We start from the raw sequence: 18068 nt of genomic DNA, 5'->3' as shown, positions 1-18068 counted from the left end.
AACTCTTTTCTTGTCTCAATAGGGTTCACTAGATGTTATTTTGATCTGAATGTTTACATTCTTTAGAGGGATGATTCACATGTGCTTCTTATGCTTTATGTTGATGACTTGATTATTAGAGGGAGCACAACATCCATTATTAATACTATCAAGGCTACTTTCCAAGATAGGTTTTCGATGATAGACTTGGGTCTACCACACTATTTCCTTGGTATTGAGATACATCAATTTTCCTCAGGGATCACATTATCACAACCCAAGTGTGCTCTTGATCTACTAGCTTAGTTTTGCATGAGTGACTGCAAAGCTACATCTACCCCATTCCTTTCAAGTGTGAAGTTAGAAACAAAGTGTTCCACTCCACTTATTGATGTGACTTTGTATAGACGGTTGGTTGGAAACATCATCTACTTGACACATACACTCCCTTACATCTCATTTTCAATTGGCATGGTTTCTCACTTCATGCAAGAAACCATTCCTTTATATATAGGTACTCCTAGTGTACTTTTACGTCAATTAAATTTCATATTGTTATTCTGATCATAATCTATTGGTCTATTTTGTGCTAGTTCTTAAGCTTATTGGTCTTGGGTGATTTTTTACTAAGGAAAATTATTACTAACTTAGCAAGATCTCATTTCATCATACAACACTATGCAAGATGAAAAACTCCACACTTTTCGTGAAAACTGGCCGAAAATCAACACCCAAGGAAAATAGCGATATCTCCCAACTCTAGATGAATTAGGACTTTCACTTTTAATTGAAAGTATTAATTTAGGTCTTGTTTAATATCCTAAATTCACAAAGTCTAATTCATTAATTATTAATGGCTACACAACCCACAACTAACATGTACAAAATAGAAAATATAACTCCACCCACAAGGTAAAACAACTGTAACTTCAACATGATCAATTCAATCCTTATCTGCTTATAGGAGAAGGTTAAAAAGCATGTTTCAAAAAAATTACTAACTTTTCAAGTTTTCCATTCATCTCCTTCCTTCATCCTAATTTGGTGATAACCACTCTTAAGGTCTATCTTGTAATAGTACCTAGCACCACCTAGACAATCCATCAAATCATCTATTCTAGGAATAGGAAACCGATACCTAATAGTCATCCTATTTATGGCCTTAAGATTAGTACACATTCTTCACTTACCTCATTTTGGGTGCTAAGATCATTGGGAGTTCACATGGGCTAATTCTCTTCCTAATGAGGCCTTGATTCAACAATTCTTGTACTTATCTTTCTAACTCTCTGTGGTGATCAAGAGTCATCTTGTAACTAGTGTTGTTGGGAAAGGATGCCTTTGGTATAAGGTCAATTTGGTGGCTTAATTCTCTTTGAGGAGGTAAGGTAGCATGTGTCCCCTCATAGATGATGTCTTGACACCCCTAAAGTAATTGCTTCACTTCACTAGGAATGGTGAACTATTTGGTGATTTCTTCTTCCTTGGGATTTAACACAATGGAAAATCCTATCCATTCATCATGCTTGATGTCATTCAAGAAATATTTTCAACTAATCAACAACTTTTGTACTATTTTTTCTTCATTAGTTTCCTCTTCCACTAAGGACCATATTTTTTAAGTCACTCCACTTGTCTTGAAAGTATATGCATTCTTCCTTCCTTGGTGTACAAAATCTCTGCCAAATTGCCATGGTCTTCACAAAAAAATATGGCATCCATCCATGGGTAACACATTACAAAGTATTTCTTCATTATACTCCACAATAGAAATCTCAACCCAAGCTTGTTTAATCACTAGCATGTTTTTTCACTTATTCAACTGAGATACTAACCATGGATGAGTATGAGGTTTCTTAACAAGTTACAGTTCTTCCACTACTTCCTCTAAAATGATTTTGTCAGTAGATCTTGAGTTAATTATTACTTTCCAAAGCTTTAAAAGGATCTTGCATTTGACCCTAAATAATGACCTTCTCTTCTTAGGTTCCTCTTTATTTTGTTCTCTGATCAAAACTCTCTCGAACATCATATTTTCTCCTTTTTTTTAAGTAAGGCTTACCTCTAAATGAATCATGTCATCTTCCTCTCCTTATGCATAAGTGATCTTCTTCTTCCCATGGGATTATGAGGATTCATTTTAGGACATCTATAACTTGGGTGTCCTAGGTTGTCACAATTATAGCACTTTATAATAGAAAAATGTGAACTCCTACCAAAACTACCAAATCTTCCTCTTCCTCCACTGTTCAGGCCTCTTCGTCTTCTATAGTCACCATTGTTGTTACCATCACTACTTTTCTCATTGATCTTGGAGTCTTCTTATTTCTTGTAGTCATTTCTCCTTCCTCCATATCCATCTCTATTGGTACCTTAGGCATCTCTACCTCTGCCTCTTCCCCTTGAATTGGATTCTTGCCTCTTCTTGTTCTTCTCTTCCACCTTAAGTGCTAATTGAAAATACTTATGAATAGGGGTATGGGTCCATAGACATATCTCTTCTTGAATCCCATATCTTAAACCTCCTAGATCCCTAGCAACTTTCACACTTTCATCCTCTTGGATCTTGTAACTTTGACATAATTTTTGAAACTCCTCTGTATAAGAGGCAACATCCATGTCCTTCTATTTTAGACTTTATATTTTCTTATGAAGTTGTATGTCTTATGAAGTTGTATTTATTATGAAGTTGAAACTTTATCTTGAATGAAAGAAAATATTTCTTGAAGGAAGTATGGAAGGAAAATTTGAGTTGAAATTAAAGACAATAGAAAGCTTGAATTACCATTGTTGATGGTATTCTATTCAAGGATAAAAAAGTTACACATCAAAAATGTATATCTCCATTTTTAGGGAACAATTCATTCTCCTCTTATATTGAGCCATCTAATAATTTATCACCATTTGCACCTCTCCAAACCAACCTAAACAATACAAGTTGGAACCATGGAGAAGAGATCAATAGAGGTGATGGAAATATAGCATAGGAAATTTCACAATTTCCCAATGAACATCATTTTTGCTGAGATTTTTAACATACCATGTAACATATGTGAAACATTATCTACAATATTGAAGAATCTTAAGTAGGTAGAAAGTTCAAATTATTTTTTTATGTATCTTCTTATAGTAGCTTCATTAACAAAGCATTTAAAATATGTTGTTTCTTTATATCCATATTTCAAATAAGAAATTTGATACAAATATCCATATGATTGGTTCCTTGGACATTTATATGAAATTCAAATCTTATATTAAATATGAAACTATAATTTTTTTCTTTATATAATTATAAACACTTCAAAATACTATATTTAAAACTTTAAATGTGCTTACCAAATAAAATTTACATATTTTAAACAATATCATTTCCTTTAATATCTTCTATAATTATGGAAAAAACATTAATTGTAATTGTATTACTACCTTTTTCTCGTATCTTATTTACATTAACTCCTCATAGGTGAATCATACCTTCCTCTTTATCTGCAAAAAATTCTACAAAAGATTGATTGAAATACACCCAAAACTTTATGTTGGCAGTCTAATATAAATGGATACATAAAAGCCTCCTCAAACTTTACTTTTAAATGTGGTAGAAACCTTATTTCACACTAGTGCAATCAACTACATTTTGTGCCATCAAATAAAGTTTAGAATTACATATTGAGATAATGACTTCCATAGATTTAGCAACAAATAAGGACTAGGAGAAATAAGTGGGTTCAAAAATTTACTTCTTATTTAATCTAAATGATTTGTAGCCTGTTCATGGTTGGAGTTTTCAAGATTGTGGCTTAAGCCTCAATTAAATGCACAAGTTGATGATGAATTCAAATGTGAAAAATGAACAGGAAAGTGGTTCTTTGGGAATTATCAACCTCCAACATAGTTAGACTCAATGAATACATATAACCATAATTTATACATCATCCATTAGCTCGGTGATATTTGGTATTCAATCATGTCATTCTATTGCAGACCCACACTCACTAAGAAAAGAAGAAACCATTCAATAAATTTAACACACCGTCTATACGAAGTGTGAGAAAAAAGGCAATTTTTTTATATCTTATTCAATGGGTTTAAATAAAGTTATCTAGGAGGATATCTATAGTTTGGTAACTCCATATTTATAACTGATATAAACTATTCTCCAACTCATAGACAATTATTATATCCATGCTATTACACCAATAGTGTGTGACATGTGATATATTATACTGGTAGTCAACTATGTTATTGTTGTGTGTGGATTATCATTGTAAAATTTAATATTCTTATTGTAACATGTGATAAACTTAATCTAATGGTTGTATTGGTGCTTAGGAGGGCATGCACGTCTTAGCATGGTCCTAGCATATCAAACTAATTAATTGTTTATAAAGGTTTTAAAAGAAAGTTGTTTTCCTTGATTGGGATAGGGTAAAAGAATAGATCTGTGTCACCTTTTAGGATCTCTAAATTTATTTTGGTCAAATATCATTCCTTTATCAAAACTTAACTTTAAAAAAAACTAAAAATACCCTTTTAAAGATCTTGGATTCAATATCATCATCACATAAATTTTATAGTATTTTAATTAGTTATAATATGTTATAATAGAAAAATATCATAAGCATATATTAAAGATTCAAGAATATGCCTCAAAAATGAAAAAACAATGGTAAATCATATAAAAAATTAAAATTTATGTTTAGCACTAGAGGAGAGAGTCATCTTCAAGAATATGTAATTTATTTTTCAAAAAGGTTTAGTTTTGATAGGGAAGTTTTGACACAAGAAAAAACCTTTGATTTTTTATAAGGTCGACCTTGAGTACTTATAAACAAAAATATGCATAAAAACCCAATAATTATTTTTCCCACTAGCTATACATATTATATATAATATGTTTTGAAACCAAAGCAAAAAAAAAAAAAATTCATTTACTTTTTTTTATTGGAACTACACCCTATATTTTTCATAGTCGAAAAAAGGACTTCAAAAATAAAATAAAATAAAAATATTTCTCAAAAAATTGAAAAATTTATAGACATAAAATTCATCCATTTTAACAAATTTTGTTAGTTTACATCACCTTCAAATTCTAAATAGAAAAGCCACTTTTATGTCATGTAAGTTGAACAATATACATTATGTGGTCCATTTATTTTTATGTAAGTTGAACAATCTACATAATTTGAGTAAACTACGAATGAACTATTTTTGACAAGTTGCAAATTAGCCAGTTCATATTCATTGGTTATGTTATCTTGAAATTATCATCTTTCACTCTTGTTCGAGCACTTATAGCATAAGTCTACCTATTCTTGTCCACTTCTAATAGGATTAGAACCTTCTTACAAGGGTTCAAGATCTCCCAACAAAGGACTTCCCTTTAAAATGGATTGTTGTATTAAATGAATTAAATTTGACTCCTAATAGGGTCACATCCTTTCACAAGGAATATATATTAGTACATTATCTTGTGGGTACCATCCTCATTAGGGGTTTCTCTTTGATCAAGGGTTTCCCTGGTTAACAAATAATTCTACTATGGTGTATGGTTTCTTACTATCGTGCATCATTAATTTGATTCTTAAAGATGAGGTTCATAAGTTTGGATTTAGTTACATTTTTCACAACTAATTCAATCTCTTCCTTGTCACCCCCCTTAGTTGTGTGTAGACTTTACTTCTTAAAAATTGGTATTAGAGAATCATATCCTATTTGGGAAGAGAAATTAGTAGCTTGAGGAGATATACAATGACTTATAGGAAGGAAAGTCCTAATTTTGATGTTGATAATTATGACAATTGAAAGATCAAGATGCCCACATATCTAATTTGTATGGTAGTTGATTATAAAGGATAAAGCTAATGTCAAAGCTGAAAAAGGATATCTTGGTGCACCAATGAGGAATTTAGAAGGTATTTGAGTATAACATGATTGCACAATAAGCATTGCTAAGTGTCTTATCTAAATTAGAATTCATTGAGGTAAATGAACTTGACCTAGCTCATGAAATTCTGGCCAAATTAGGAAATAAATATGAATGCGGTGAGTACACAAAGAAAGAAAAGTTGCACAATTGGTTACAAGTTATCAACTAACATTATTAAGAATAGAATAGAAATCCATTCTTTCCATAAAGCCCTATCCAAAAAAGAAGAGGGATAATTCAATAACAATAATTAGTATCAATGTGATCCTGACATGTATACAATTTTTTATTTTTATTTTTCTATTTTCTATTGAGATAATGGAATGTGTTTACAATTATTTTATTTGTCGATATAAGGTGCACCCTACCCTACACTTTTACTCATTGAAAATGGAAACCTCCCATATAAATTCAAAGATAGACTTGTGAAATATACCTTGTGAAAATTAACACTATTGCAGTCACTGATTATTGATCTCCTATCATAAAAAATTATTAAATTGTTGAAAGCAAATTCATAGCTAATATTGAAAAATAACACAACTACAACTTCACCAATAACATATGGAAAGAAATTTAGACCACAAAGAACACAATATTTTTGGACAAATTGTCCCTAGAAAAACCCCTAAGGGAAAATCAGTTTTGTAGATGGAAAATATATTAAATTGAACAAATCAAGAGATACAAAATTCTTTGCCTCTCACTGGCATAATTCAGACAACCTCATAATTTCTCCAGTTGATATTCCCTACTACTTTTCCCAATGCTATTGCTACGCCCTTGCTAACACTGCAAGATTTTTTGCTATCACTGCAAACTCATTTGCTAACACTGCAAATGCCTCTAGAACTCTTGTTGTTCTATGTTATATTTTGTTCTATTTTGTTCTCAAAATGCCTCCCTTGACCCCCTTTTATACTACTTAACCAAGAGGTTTCTAGTTGAAAGAGGTTTATAGTTGCTTCTTGATCAAGACAACTCAACCAAGAAGTTTCTAGTTGTTTCCTAACCAAGAAGTTTCTAGTTGCTTTACGATTAAAACAACCTAACCAATAGGTTACTAGCAGCTTCTAAAAGGAGTGAATTAATTAACAAATATTTTTCTTTACTTTAACAATTATTTCCCAGTTAATCACATATGGATGGACAACTATCCAAGCTACCTAAAACTAAAACTCCCTTTTAGCAAGGAAATTGTTCTGCATGACACCTAACTTATGTTTGAAGAAGATGAATTTTGTCTTCCCAATGTCTTTGTCAAAATGTCTACTACTTGCTCATCTATAGGTATGTACTATAGTTGAACAAACCCCATTGTACACAATATCTGATGAAGTGATATATGATGTCTATATGTTTAGACCTATCATGAAACATTGGATTTTCAGACAATTTGATGCAACTTTGATTGTCGTAGTGTATCACAGTAGTCTCAACCTTTTGACCAAACAAGGCTATTAACAACTTCCAAATCCATATAACTTCACATGTCACCATGCTGGTTGCTATTTATTCTACTTTAGTTGAACATAGAGCCACAAATTTTTGCTTCCTGCTAAACCAAGATACAACTCCTGATCCTAAACTCAAACAACACTTTAAAGTGCTCCTTTTGTTAGTTGTACTTCATACCCAATCTACATCAATATAGCCCATCAACTTGATACCTTTGCCTTGAATATATAATACTCTCTTTAATCTCTACACATGGGTCTCTTTGTTGTGTGCTAGAAAGCCTTCCGGTTGCTCTATGTATACCTCCTCCTTTAGCTCACCATTAAAGAATGCTATCTTGACATCCATTTGATGGATCTTCCATTCTATCTATTTTGCAAATGAGATCACAGCTCACATAGAAGTATACCTAGCCATTGGAGCAAATGTTTCCTCATAGTCTATTCCCTCCTTCTGAGAGAACCCCTTGGCCATGAATCTTTCCTTGTATTTCTCGATGCTACCATTGACACCATGCTTTATCTTATAGATCCACCATGATCCAACTACTACCCATCTATTGGTCTAGGAACTACCTCCCACACACCATTCCATTATTGAGATATACTCCTCAACCATAGCATGTTTCCATACCTGATGTCATGTCATCTCCTGATAGTTGGAAGGTTCACTATCTACCAACTGACTAACTAATGTCACATAGTCATTGAACTTGGTTGGTTGTCTCCACTTTCTAGTAATCTTCCTAGGAGCTCCCATAAACTCCTGAGTATCCCTTTGTGTCTCTTGAACCTCATGATTCCTAGTACCAACTATAGAGGATGAGATATCAAACTCTAAGTCTTCTAGATGCATTTCATGTTACACCTGTTGCTCCATGCTCTATGAAACTTCATCGCATGAGCCTACACTTGTACTGGTAATTTTACTTGTGCTTTGCTACCCTTGACTAGGCCTTGGAGCTTCTACTGGTTGCTCACTCTGATCATCAGCTGACAAATCTCTGGACCTTCTAAATTCCTTGTCCTCCATGAGCTTGAAATCATGTCTGATAATAACTCTTCTAGTCCCAAGGATAAAAATCTTATATGCCTTTGAGGTCTCATTGTACCCAACAAGGTACCCCCTCTCTGTAGTCTGATCTAACTTGATATGTGTATCACTTGGAATATGACAATATGCCAAACTCCCAAATATTCTAAAATAGCTAACATCAGCTTCTTTCCTATGAAAGCTTCCTCTAGTGTCATCCTCCCTAGTACCTTGTGTGGAACCCTATTCTAAATGTAGACTATTATACTACACACTTCTACCCATAAGTAGCAGTGCATATCCTAGTCATGCAACATAGATCTTGCTACCTCTCATATAGAATGGTTCTTTCTCTTAGCAACTCCATTCTGCTATGGATTGTAAGGAACAATCCACTCTCTCTCCTTCACTGTACAAAACTCTTAGAAGTTATTTCCTTTGTACTTGCCTCCATTGTCTAACCAAAGAACCTTTATCTTCTTTCTTGTCAAGTTCTCCACTAGAGCCTTGAACTCTTGGAACTGATTGAAAACCTCATTCTTAGTCTTCAAGAAGTATATCTATGTCTTTCTGGAGAAATCATCGATAAAAGTAACATAGTACTCACATCCTCTGAGATATTTCGTCAACGTTAGTTAACATTTGAATGTACTAGATCAAGAACACCTTTAGATTTGGTGTCACTCACTAGAAAAGATGCTTTCACAAATTTTCCCAACACACATCCTAAATACATACATCATCATGCTTTGTGCTCACCTTCGGAACACCTATTATCGTCTTACGAAGCAAATTAAGTGCACCATGATGAATATGGTCCATCCTGTTATGCCATAGCTCTCCAAGATATCTAGGATTACAACTACTCAGAAGTGCCTTATAAGTGTCAAATTGTAACCTATAAAGGTGACCACTCCTAACTCCAATATTTATGGGTGATTTCTAATCCTTGTGCTTAATCATTATACCCCCTATCATGAAGAACATATGCAGAAATCAAATTCATACCTAATCTTGGCACATGCAACACATTATGAACTCAAATTATCTTTCCATTCTTCCTCTAAAACTAAACAATCCCTTTCCCAATTGGGTTGAGTTTGGACAAGTTTCCCATAGAAATTTGGATATTGGCATTCTCCTCCTTATAACTAGAGAAGTACTCTCTAACTCCTTTCATATGAAATGATACCCCATTATCTATTGACCAGATAGTCTATGAGGTTGAGCTCACCATACAAGCTATAAGTGCAAACTCATTTTTCAGTCTATTGGAGAGTTATTCTACACTTGCTGAAGCTGCCACCTGCGTCTTTGCATTCTTCTTTTCTGGGAAATCATTGACACAATGACCATACTTATGACATCCAAAGCATTTGACCTTACAAAGGTCCTTCTTTTTTTCACTTTGTGAATTTGATCCTTTAATAGATCTCTTCTTTGCTTTCCCTTTCCATACTAGGGCAACGTTCTCTTATTCCACCTCACTTTTTTTACTCTAGTTGGTCCCATTGACAAGACTTAGTCTAAACTCCTCTTGAGTGAAATCAATCCATAGTCAATCTTAACTCGATAAGGTATCTCATCCACTAACAACTTGAACAAAGACACTCCACTGTTTAGAAAACCCATTTAGGGCTATTCTCACTAGCTCATCATCACTAGGATGATCTCCAACAACTACTAACTCGTCCTTGACAAGTTTATCCCTGGTGAGGTAACTTTCTCCCTAGTTCATTTGGGTGTTCTTCAACTTCTCTCTAAGAATCATCTTCTTGTTGGTGGTAGCATTCTGGTACAGATTTAGAATGGCATCCCACATCTTATTCATCGTATCTAGCTCTAAGATACGTGAAATGATATGATCCTTGACACCATCAAAGATAATCCTCCTCGCCTTGGCATTGTCCTTCTTATATGTTGCAAATTGTGTAGCATCTGTAAGTATAGCTATACCACTGGTAGTATAATCTTTGATACCATTCTCTTCCAACAATAAAAAAATTTTGGCCTTCCAAATAGCAAAATTTTGGTGCCATCGAATCTGTCATGATCTCTCCAACCATCCGAAGCCATCTCAAGGGATTAAAGAAATAATTATTTTGGAAATATCAAAATTTCTTTCCAAGGGCAAAACTCTTCTACCCTCAACAACACTCTGATACCATGTGAAAATTAACACTATTGTAGTCACTGATCATTAATCTCCTATCATAAACGATTATTAAACTATTGGAAACAAATTCACAGCTAATATAAAAAAATAACACAACTGCAACTTCACCAATAAAATACAGAAAGAAATTTAGAACACAAAGAACACAATATTTTAAGACAAATTGTCATTGGAAAAAAACCCTAAAGAAAAACCAATTTTGCAGATGGAAAATATATTAACTTTAGCAAATCAAGAGATACAAAATTCCTTGCCTCTTACTAACAAAATTTAGACAACCTCTTGATTTATCCTATTGATATTCCCCACTACTATCTCCAATGCTATCACTACACCCTTGCTAACACTGCAAGACTATTTGCTAACACTGCAAATGCTTCTACAACTCTTGTTGTTCTCTGTTTGTTCTATTCTATTGTCCAAATTCCTCCCTTGACCCCCTTTTATACTACTTATCCAAGAGGTTTCTAGTTGCTTCTTGATCAAGACAACTCAACTAAAAAGTTTCTAGTTGTTTCCTAACAAGAAATTTCTAATTGCTACTCCATTAAAACAACCTAACCAATAGGTTACTAGTGGCCTCTAGAAGGAGTCAATTAATTAACAAGTATTTGTCATAACTCTTAACAATTATTTGCCAATTAATCACATATAGACAAACAACTCTCCAAGCTACCTAAAACTAAGATGCTCATAGAGTTCTTTATGATATTCTTTAAAAGAATGTGTGATTTGACAGCGTTGGAATTGGAGTTAAGTTAAAAGTATTCTGCAGAATTTCAAAGTTATAATTGCAGAGACTTTTCAGTTCTTTTATTCAGTGATTGATTGCGACCTTTTTTGCCCCACTACCCAGGATTATTTGGAAGTTCAGCATCTTTTTAATTGCAAGCTGAAACCATTTAATCTTATTTAGCATCACCTAACGTACTATGACATTCTAGAATCTAGACTATAAATTCTATTAGCCAACAACTATTCTAAAATTTCAATATATTTTTTGTGCGTGGCGACTTCTAGAAACTAGTTGTAATCTTGGTCATACAAAATATTTGGAAAAGATTGCATGCTAATCGAGTCAGTAATTCTGTATTTATATCAAGTTCATTTTATCAATTGTTAGTATTGAAAGTTTTAATCAGTTCAAAAATAACATCTTAAATTATCACTCTTTCTATTATATCAAATATTTTATAAAAAGAATTTCAATAGTTTTTAATTATAAATTTATATTATTATTATTTATTATTTATTTTATTTTATCTATTAGCTGAGCATTTCATGATTTTTTTAAAATATGTTAATAATTTATTAAGCATTTAGATTTTAAATATTAGACAACTTAAATGAAAACTAATGTGGAAGTGTGGAATTGACATATATTGAAAATTTACACGGTTCAATTTTTACATTCATTTCAGATTTTGATTTTACAGTTACTGCTTAGTTAAGCCATTGAAAATATGAACAGCGATGGCAGGTTTGAATTCCAATTCAAACATTCACAAGACCAATTCTATGACATTGATTGTCCTTGTCAAACAACCCAAAAAAAAAACTAAAAACATTTCCAATAGGAGAGATGCATAGCCGATTTAATAGGAGAGATGCACTGAAAATATGAACAGCGATGGCAGGTTTGAATTCCAATTCAAACATTCACAAGACCAATTCTATGACATTGATTGTCCTTGTCAAACAACCCAAAAAAAAAACCAAAAACATTTCCAATAGGAGAGATGCATAGCCGATTTAATAGGAGAGATGCACTAGAAGAATTTCAATTGCGTTTGGAAGGAATTAACAGAATTTCAATTGCATTTTAAAACTACCTAGATGCTTCCATCTTCGGTGGGTTATCTTTAAAGGGGGAAGAGCATAAAAATCAAACTCCAACTGCCACGTCTGACTTTTGCTGTAGATGTTTTATGAGGCAAATTTTTCTTTTTGGGTTCTTCAAAATGAACTTTTGGATTGGAATAAAGTGTAGTTTCAATCCTGTTAATTGGATGTGAAGGTTTGAAACATTTAGGTAAGGAGAAGGAAATGGGTAATTGCTCTTGCAATTGGCAAAGAGTATTTGGCCATTATGCTATAGGATTAGAAGACTTACTTTGTTTCCTTGAACTTATTTTTCTTTTTATAGGATAGCTCTCTTTTCGGTAACCAAAATATTAAGGCTGGAAGTGAAGGTTTTAGATGTTTGCAAGTTATAGATTGTTTTTTTATAGATTTTGAATATGTTTTTAATCAATGTTTCGGATAAAAATGTTAGATTGCAATACCTTAGCTCTCTTCCTGATAGAACATTGGGGATAGAAGTGAAAGTTTTGAATGTTTGTTATTGTCAAGATAGATTTTAGTTCTTCAGTGTATTTTTTCCATTCAACATTTCAGATTACAATGACTTACAAGGTCTGATCCTTGAGAAATTTAATATGCAGTTCAAACCAGACCAATAAATAGTTAAAAGAAAAGAAGCAACTAGAATATGGAGAACTGCGAAAGAAGAGAAGTAAGAAGATACATACGGTCTAAGGTGCCACGCCTTCGCTGGTCTCCTCATCTCCATCACAGCTTTGTCAAGGCAGTTCAACATCTGGGAGGGAGAGATAGTAAGTCTTCTGTTTTATTTTGATGAGTTGTAAATTTAACTTTTTGTTTTGGGGTTTTGTGTAATCAGTTATACAGAAATTTGGTGATATATGATATTTTCTGATTTGAGAAATAAGAATATGATTTCATATTTTACAGAGGCGACTCCAAAGATGGTCTTTCAGCTGATGAATGTTAAAGGACTTACAATCTCCCAAATTAAAAGCCATCTTCAGGTTTATTTGTTAACAATTATTGAACATCTATTTTCATAATTTTTTCAACTTTTCTACTTTATGGATGGGAAGGGGAAAAATCCATCTAAACTTTGTCCAGTATATCTCTATAAAAACTCTATTGGATTTGGTCGCTGTTCTATTTGTTCCAGATGTACAGATCAAACAAGGAGGATAATGAAGCTCAAACGAATGGTAAATTTTTTTTTTCCCACTAAAATAGAAAGAAGGTTATCAGAGTACTACATTAGTCGACCTAGAATTCCTAAAATCATTTTTGGGTATCTATACACAGCAGAATGTAAGCTCAAATCCTTTCTACAGCAGCAGATTCTATCTAACAAAGAGCAATATTATACAGACAAGGTCAGCACTCGGCATTCACATGAAAGGTAAAGATTATTATTAGGCTTGTGTTTTCTAGGCTTTATCAGGTTTTCAAATTTTAAGTTCGGCATCATAAAAATTTAGTAGAATCCGAATCTCTTATTTGAAACACAATCCTTTAAATAACGAGCTCTCATTGTACAACATTGAAGTATTAACCTATTTTTAATATGAGCCCTGATTGTATAACTGTCAATTATTGACCTAGTTTTATTAGGAGCTTTGACTGTATAACTTTCAATTATTGACCTAGTTTTATTAGGAGCTTTGATTGTATGACTTTGAAGTATTGACCTAATATAATTGGGTTTCCTAATACAGGTTATGGCAGGAAGAGCCCTTTGCCATGGTGGATGGAGCAGATTCAACTAGCCTACAAGAAATTTCTCCAGACGGCTCAGGTAAGAGTAGAAGCTATGTATCTCACATACAAGGTAAAAACTCCGCAGATAGTTCAGTTCTGAACCAATGTGATATTCATCAACCAAAATTTAATAGAGTGACATTGATAACTTTATTAATGACCTATGATTCGAGAAGATAATTTTTTGTTTATTTATTTTTTCTCCAGATCAAATGGCTGGACAAGAATTTTATACAACTAGAATTCAAAACTCAAATTGTACACACCAAAAAAGATCTAAGGTGAAGTTCAAACTCTCTTTTGGTACCTAAGAAAATTCAAATACTTATCTTTCTAGAGTCATCAAGTCTGCTGACAAGTACTCTAATTTGCTTTCTTATTTTGATAGGCCAATGAGATGAAGCAACTTCTTGATTTATTCGTCTCAAGTCAACGTTGTGGAGAGACTTACATGAAGAAGCCAACACGTTCGAGGGCCCCTTGTGAGTTACAATTGATTCAAAGCTTAAGTCAAGAAAGTGGAGAATCAGCGGTTTGGAAGGAGAATGAGCAGGGATTTGAGATGATGGATGGCTACCCATCTCTAAGCATTAATACCAAGAAAAATACAACAACTTCAATGGATGTCAATTGTGTGCCAGCATTTCATGCTAACTCTCAACCTGGAAATACCATGAAATTAGATCTTACCATGTCTATTTGAACGGGTCTTATGCGCACACAAAACAATTTTCTCTTGCCAAAACGGCTCCATGGACACAACTTTCTATTTGAACGGGTACTATGCACACACAATAGTATTTTTTATTAGGAGCTACATTGAATCGGTCCTATATGTATATTTTGTTGATATCTGCGTGGATGATTCTTTGAGGATTTCATGGTAGGCTTCTAACTTGGGATGTTGTTAGGCCCGAAAATCTGATGTAATAGAAAATAATGTAAAGTTAATAGAAACTTTGTTGTATATTGGTCACCGAGATTTATTACATAAATAAATTAGTCATTTAGCAGTTCAATTGCTCTTTAATAACTACCAAAACTGAAACTTATAACCTAATTTTATAACCCTAATCATTAATACATTAACATCCCCCCTTAACATCCCCTCCTTAATTGGAAAGGGTTACATGAAATTAGGAGTATTTTGAACTCTTGAAACTTTGATCTCAACCAGAAACATTTGTCGATTGATCTAAATCATCTTTTGAAATCTTGTATATGTGATGTGATCTAAAATCCATTTGAAATTGTAGAGTTCAAACTTTTATACTTCGACATGTTATCCATTGTTGGACGAGCCTATTGCTTTGATAGGTCTCAGTTTTGTCCCTTTTGAATTAGCACATATTGGGTGCATAATTATTGAAAATGACACACATTGGATGCAATGAACATGTATTGATTATGTTACAATTTGATAAGAGCACACATTGGGTGCAATAAAATAACACACATTGGGTGTTATGAACTTGTTTATCTGTATTACAATTTGATAAGAGCACACATTGGGTGCTATGAAATAACACACATTGGGTGTTATGAATTATTCTATCCTTATAAAAATCTGATAATAGCAAAAATTACCTATGCAATGAACTTGTTTTGTTCATTAGTTTGAATCTGAAATTGATTGGATGTGAATTGAAATTGCCACTTGAACTTAATTTTGAAATTGCCACTCACTTAAATGGAATCTGGCTCTCCAAGATCATTTTCACCAATGAAATCTCATCACTATAATTATGCGTCAAACAATAACCTTATTTAGAGCTTTTGTTTGAATTTGTGCTAAATATTCCAGAATTGCAAAATCTAGAGGAATCAACAAGTGATTCAAAACTGCATATATCTCTTATACCCCTTCTGAAAGTACTTTAAAACATTCTAAATGTCTGCAACACACTTCTTAGCACACCATTTCTATTATTATAGCATAGCAGCATAGCAAATCATGATTCAATCCTTCGATCCTCCTTAGCAAGGTTTAATAAACATATACAACTTCAATACATCTGAAAATGAAAATTAATCACCAAGATCTCAATGGATACGGTTTTTACCTTCGAGCTTGACCTTTGATGAAACACCTCTGCAAATATTTTACTCACGGGTCCCTTAAAGTACAATATATCTCCTTCACAAACTATCAAAATACGAGCGTAGGCTCAGTAGGTACTGATAACGGTTTCATGGTTTGAAACCCATTCACAATTCTTGGTAACCGTTTATACTTCAAACTTTAATACTCGGTTTTCTTTTAAAACATTTCCCTACTAACAAATAGTTATTGATTCTTCGATACTGTTAGCACTCAGTTTCTTTATGCTAATAAACAATAAAAAACTTCTTCAATAAAACTTCAAACCGTGAACCAATTTATACAGAGATCTTTGAATTCAGTTTGTCAATACCGGTTACATTAAACTGTTTAACTCAGAATATTGTGAATGGATTCCAAACAACACTTCTATTGAATCAAACTGATACCAAATTCAATAAAATTTTAAAATTTCTTACACCAACTCGATAAAAAGAACATTAAACCCACTCAAGAACTGGTTCATATAAACAGCAAACTCCTTCATTGAAACCGATATAGGCATCACTTTATATTAAATAAATAGCGATCATCGAAATCAAATCTTCAATAATAAACATTGTAATTCCTCCACCTAACCGATACAAACCAAACAAAACTGATTGTCCTTGTTTATCGAACTCCATCATGAAATTTGTATGTAAAGACACACTCAATCCATAGACCATTAGACTGTAATATCAAATGGACAAACTAAACAAAGTAATCTGTAACCAAGAAATGATAAACGTTTGAGAGAACTAATTAGCCACCGAGAGGTTGAATATATAAACATGGGATGTTATTTCATTCACCATCTTTTGTATTACATTGTTCTGTCCCTTTCACCGAGACTCCGTCTCTTTTTTTCTCCATCTATTCTCCTCTTAAAACCATCCTTCTACTACATCAGTGTTTTACCTACTCTGATACCACTGTTTGGCCCAAAAATCTGATGTAATAGAAAATAATGTAAACATAATAGAAACTTTGTTGTCTATTGTCATGGAGATTCATTACATAAATAAAATAGTCATTTAGCAGTTCAACTGCTCTTTAATAACTACCAAAACTGAAACTTATAACCTAATTCTATAACCCTAATCATTAATACATTAACAAATGTAAGCACTATTTTTGGAGGAATTTTTTTCAAACACATTGATTTGAAATACAAGAGATGTAATGTGTCAAATTTCTTATTAATAGAGTAAGAAGAGAAGAAGAGAAGATATAAGTAGATATCAAAATAAAATGAGATTAAGAGATAGTAGATATGAATATAGAGTGAGAGAGGAAGAGGGAGATAAATAGATGGAAATGTAAAGGAAGAAAAAGGAGTGCACGAAGTAGATAGATTCTAGAGATAAAGAGAGGGAAAGAGATAGGTAAATGAGCTATGCCATATCCTTTAAAATTGTAGTATCTCAAGATGTTTTTTTGATGATGATTCATACAATAGTGTGTCATAGTATGGAGGGGAAACTATAACGACCCTCAATTTAACCCCCATTAACAACAAAAAGTTAATGCTTACTAGTTGCAAAAGGCATTAGCACCTTCAAACTACACTCAATGCATTACATTTGAAAAAACAAAAATTGGTAAAGCCACCACACGTGCCATAAACTACCCTATCAATTCAATCCTTAAACTAGTTTGTAGCTTTCTCCTTCGTGAAGTTCAGGATGGAGCGATCATCCTCCACTCAGTATCGTTGTCTATTAGAGCCACTCACTTCTGCCTTCCCTATGAGAGACACATCGACCCACATCCTAGCTCTTGTCAATGCCTCAACAACCTCTCATCTTCCTTTATCCAACTAATAATACAAC

General features: G+C 33.0%; 1 protein-coding gene across 5 annotated transcripts; it reads left to right on the top strand.

Annotated features, from left to right (window-relative positions):
• The first annotated feature begins 12357 nt into the window (after positions 1 to 12357).
• On the top strand, positions 12358 to 15172 carry LOC149558890 (uncharacterized). 5 transcript variants are annotated; one of them, XM_089786191.1, is made up of 8 exons: positions 12358 to 12603; positions 13016 to 13186; positions 13326 to 13402; positions 13555 to 13597; positions 13701 to 13794; positions 14111 to 14190; positions 14361 to 14434; positions 14542 to 15172. In XM_089786191.1, exons 2-8 carry the CDS (start codon positions 13063 to 13065, stop codon positions 14854 to 14856), a joined length of 807 nt encoding a protein of 268 aa, XP_089642317.1. In that variant the 5' UTR covers positions 12358 to 12603; positions 13016 to 13062; the 3' UTR covers positions 14857 to 15172. The 5 variants fall into 5 exon arrangements, with proteins under 5 accessions (XP_089642317.1, XP_089642318.1, XP_089642319.1 ...); XM_089786192.1 differs by having other exon boundaries at positions 12360 to 12603; positions 13698 to 13794; XM_089786193.1 differs by lacking the exon at positions 12358 to 12603 and adding an exon at positions 12638 to 12763 and having other exon boundaries at positions 13698 to 13794.
• Positions 15173 to 18068: the final 2896 nt, after the last annotated feature.

Source organism: Cupressus sempervirens, chromosome 5 (genome assembly GCF_028749045.1).
Source record: "Cupressus sempervirens isolate cs-2001-9-10 chromosome 5, ASM2874904v1, whole genome shotgun sequence".
NCBI classification, from domain to species: Eukaryota; Viridiplantae; Streptophyta; class Pinopsida; order Cupressales; family Cupressaceae; genus Cupressus; species Cupressus sempervirens.
This window is presented reverse-complemented; position numbering and strand designations above follow the sequence as displayed.